Here is a 5000-nt window from a genome sequence, read left to right on the forward strand (position 1 = left end):
CTTATCATCATCATCGCTAGTATTTTACCACCAGCATTATTCCACTAATTGTTGCTTTAATTATCGTTAATACTATTACTATTACTACTACGTAACGTTTCTTTTGGTTGTACAGTTTTATTATCATTAGTGATAATGATAATAAACGTCGCTTTATCAATTACAATATTCTTGTTTTAATATGATGGTGATGACACTAATGATTCTAATGGCAAGAGTAATAATAGTAACGATAATAGCAATATTAGTACTGATAATGAAAACAATAACAATAACAACAAAAACAACAGTGGTGATTATAAGCATTATAATGATAATTATGATAATAACAATAACAATAATGATAATAATAATGATTATTTTAATGATAATTATGATATTAATAAGGATGATAATGTAATAGTCATGGTAATAATAATAAAACAAGGATAATGATAATCATTACAATAATGATGATAATAGTAACAATAATGTAAATAATAATAATGATAATAATAATAATGATAGCAACAATAATGATACTAACAACAGTAATAACAATAATAATAACAACATAACAAGGATAATAATGATAATGATAATGATAATGATAACAATAATGATAATAATGATAATCATAATAATAATGTTATTACTGCTAATACTATTAATGATAGTAATGATAGTAAAGATAATGATAATGATAATAAATAAAAATTATAACAATAATAATAAAAAGGGTATAATGATAGTAATGATGATTATAATGATGGTAATAGTAATGGTGATAATAATAATGATAATAATAATAATGATAATGATAATAATGATAAAGACAGTAGACAGATAGATGAAGCAATAAGGTAAGAATTAAACCGGAAGAGAAGAACCTGAGAAATCCTTCTTTCCTGCCTCAGGACGCGAGGCCGACCTGGAGACAGAGCTCGCAAATCCTTCGCTGGAGTTGAAGGTCGCTAAATCCTCACCTGGAGAACCATCAGTGAGGAGGAATGCCTCAGAGGAACGCACCTGGTGAAAGGATGCCTCACGATGATCAGCCTGACGCTGTCTCGCAGCGCCCGGGCCCGCTCGCTCTCCGTCGGGGGGCGCCCGTACATCGCGAAGGCCGCACCGTGCGTCGCTCCGTACTTTGGCTGGAGGGGGGGGGGGGGGTCATTGTGTGTGTGTGTGTCTGGTGGTGCCTGCCTCTTTCCCTCGTCCACTCTACTTCTTACATGCACATACATTCACGCATGTATAGGATTCATGCTGAACAAATTGTAAAGAACAAGAAAACACGGATATTGCATGCAGGGCATGATGGTCTGGATAAGCACACACACACACACACACACACACACACACACACAGTCACGTAGAGATCCACGCACATACATTATCGATATATATGGATATGCGGAGAGATATAACGTATGAAACTATCACAAATGATGCAGGCGATGCGACGTGACAGCTTTTCAACTTTTACGCCGAGTGCCTCCTGCCAACTGAGCAGCCTTCTCTGAACAGCGGGACCGACGTACCATGAGCCTCCTCCTCTCCGTCTCTTCCGCAGAGAGGTTCCTCGGAATGCGCGGGTTGCGCTCGTTGAAGCGGCCGAGGCGCAGGAAGTTGCGCATCCAGGTGGTGGAGGCGACCTGGCCGGGGGACGCGCGAGCTCACTTTATGAAACGGCGGCAGGTGTGGGTTATCATGTTTACATATGTATGTATATGAGTAGACAAACACATACAGGCACGGTGACGATGCAGATCACACATAAAGTTAGCTTGGTTGCATATTTGGTCCTGCTCTTTACATATGAGAAAATGTGTGCTACTCAACAAAGGGAAAATATAACAGAAGTCTCTACATACTGTACACTAACAACACATACACACACGCACACACACAACATACGTTAAACGAATACCTTATAAGTGGGGCACCAGACGATGCTGGGGGTATGCTTCAAGTCCCAAATGAAATTCTCTTTCACGGGCGTCCCCTCCATAGAAGGCGTGTCCTGGCACACCTGAGCCTAGCGCACGGGCGCGCTCCGTCATCACGCCCACGCGGCTCTCCAGGATGGCTTGGTCCTGCGGCACAAGGGGGGAGGGGGGGGGGGGGTGCGGGGCGGTCGCCTGGCTGCGTCCGCGCCCGGGGTGCCTCTCCTCTCCTGCATGTGTGTGTGGCTGTGCGTGCGCGTTTATACACACACACACACACACACACACACACACACACACACACACACACACACACACACTCACACACACACACATATATATGTACACATACATATATAAATATATATATATATATATATTTATATATATATACACACACACACATATATAAATATATCTATACATAATGTGTATATATATATATATATATATATATATATATATATATATATATATATGAACTGCATTCATGTTGACAAATGTAGAAAAGGTATGAATTAAAATTAATATCTTCACAATTCAAGAGATATATTTGACCGGTTTCGATTATATCTTCGTCAGAAATACATATACGTATACATATACGTATATGTATATCCAAGTTTGCGGCAGCAATTATACGGACAACGAGTGGGAGGTCACAGCCGTCAGGTGGTTCGTCAACTCCTGTCTGATATATATATACTCTATTTCCCTTGATGTATGTATTTCTGACGATGATATAAACGAAACCGGTCAAATACATCTCTCGTAGTGTGAAGATATCCATTCTCATTCATACCTTTTATACATATATATACATATATATACATATATGTATGTATATGTATACATATATGTACATATATGTATGTATATATATACATATACATATATATAAATATATATATATGTATATATACACATATATTTATGTATACATACCCACGCACAAACACACACACACACACACAGAGACACACACACACACACACACACGCATATATATATATATATATATATATATATATATATATATATATATATATATATATATATATATATATATACCTACACATATATACATATGCAAATATATGTACATATATATATATATATATATATATATATATATATATATATATATATATGTGCGTGTGTGTGTGTGTGTGTCTGTGTGTGTGTGTATGTGTGTGTAAATGTAAATCCAACAACCATCTGTCTATCTCTATGCGTATGTATTAACGTATATATATGAAATATATATATGGAGTGTATCTGTGAGTGGTGTTTGCAAGGAAAATATTAACAAAATGTAATAAGATGCTCAGATGTAGCGCATATGGTTAGAGGTGAGGCGTGATCTACGGAGCCGTATTTTCTTGGGTACAAGTCCTTCATCTCTTAAGCATGATATTAAAACGAAGAGGAATCCTTGTCTCACGCTGGTTTGCAAGTTCGCAACCCTCACTCGCTGTGTTTACTATAAAAGCATTGTTTTATATTTAACCTTATCATAGTCATCGTAAATAATTCCCAAATATTAATGCTAGCACAAATCACGTCATTGCGCAAGTATAAGAAGGATTACCATTGATTGAAAAAAAAAAAAAACAATGATTATATACATATATACAATGAACAACATTTAAAGTCTTTGTTCTGAAAGGAAACTTATCTGCAGTGTTCTGATTGGCTCCCTTTCTCTCTGTCTCCGTTTTTCTCTTCCTTTCGTAGTCTAGTACAACAAGCAAGCAGCAGACCGCAACCTCAAATGTCAGTATGTAATTTCTTCAGTTTTATTACATTTTCTCGTTTAGTTGATAATAAGGAACAGAGATTACGCAAGTTTCAACACTTACCTCTAGGCTGTACTTAGTAAAGTCCGCGTCCCGAAGGGCGGCGCCGCTGGAGAGGCTAAGTTTGGGCAGCCTTCCCTGCGTCTCCCTCTGCTCCCGGTCCTTCCGATCTTTGGGTCCTCTCCTCCTCTCTGCTCTGCCCACCTCTGCCTTCGTCGCTGCAGACGAGACCCACCGAGGCATTTCCATTCGTTCGGCTGCATTCCGGTTCCATGAGACCTTATTGGTTTGGCGTCCCTCCGCGTCCTGCAGGGGGATGCCAAGCGCCCTTTTCCACTGATGGCTTCCTTTGCTACCTGCGCTGGCCTTTCTCGGATCAAAGGTCGGCCCAATAAACTTGCCTTCGCCTGTGACTGACCTGATGCGTGAGCGCGTCTGTCTGGCGGTGAAGATGCCCATCTTGGAGAAGGAGACGAAAGCAGCAGCGGCCAGGGCAAGGGATAGGACCTTTCTTCTCACGGGCGCCGCTCGCATGACGGGCATCGCTTGGCCAGTCTGGAGGGAAGGGATGCTATGCACTCAATACTCGTCCAGGCACAGGCGCTTGTTTATGCACTTCTCCCCATTTCTATATATAAATATCAGCATCACTATATACATACATACATACATAATACATGCATACATACATACATACATACATACATATATATACATGAATATATATATATATATATATATATATATATATATATATATATATCAATACACATACACACATATATACATACACACACACACACACACACACACACACACACACATATATATATATCTATATATATGTGTATACATGTGTGTATGTGTGGTGATATATATATATATATATGTGTGTGAGTGTGTGTGTGTTTGTGTATGTGTGTGTGTGCGTGTGTATGTGTGTGTGTGTTTGTTTGCGTTTGTGTTTATGTATGTACACACACACACACACACACACACACACACAGACACACACAAACACACACACACACACATACACACACACACACACACACAGACACACACACACACACACGCACACACACACACATACACGCGCACACACACACACACACATATATATGTATATATATGTATGTATATATATGTATATACGTAGTCATACATACAAACATGTAAGTAAGTCATCAATGGATGAAAAACCGAAATGGCTGTTGAACATGTTCAGATTCTATTCCAAAGACTCTTTCCTTAATTGTTTTTTCGATTTAAA

At 38.6% G+C, this 5000-nt stretch overlaps 1 protein-coding gene across 1 annotated transcript in view; it reads right to left on the reverse strand.

Moving 5' to 3' along the window:
- LOC125047163 (carbohydrate sulfotransferase 10-like) overlaps nt 1-1097 on the reverse strand; it is a 2708-nt gene extending 1611 nt beyond the window's left edge. Inside the window, exon 1 of the mRNA XM_047645281.1 lies at nt 1009-1097. Coding sequence (XP_047501237.1) covers nt 1009-1097 — 89 coding nt within the window. The remainder of the gene's footprint in view (nt 1-1008) is intronic.
- Nucleotides 1098-5000: the final 3903 nt, after the last annotated feature.

The sequence above is a fragment of the Penaeus chinensis genome, chromosome 40 (genome assembly GCF_019202785.1).
Source record: "Penaeus chinensis breed Huanghai No. 1 chromosome 40, ASM1920278v2, whole genome shotgun sequence".
Lineage (NCBI taxonomy): Eukaryota > Metazoa > Arthropoda > Malacostraca > Decapoda > Penaeidae > Penaeus > Penaeus chinensis.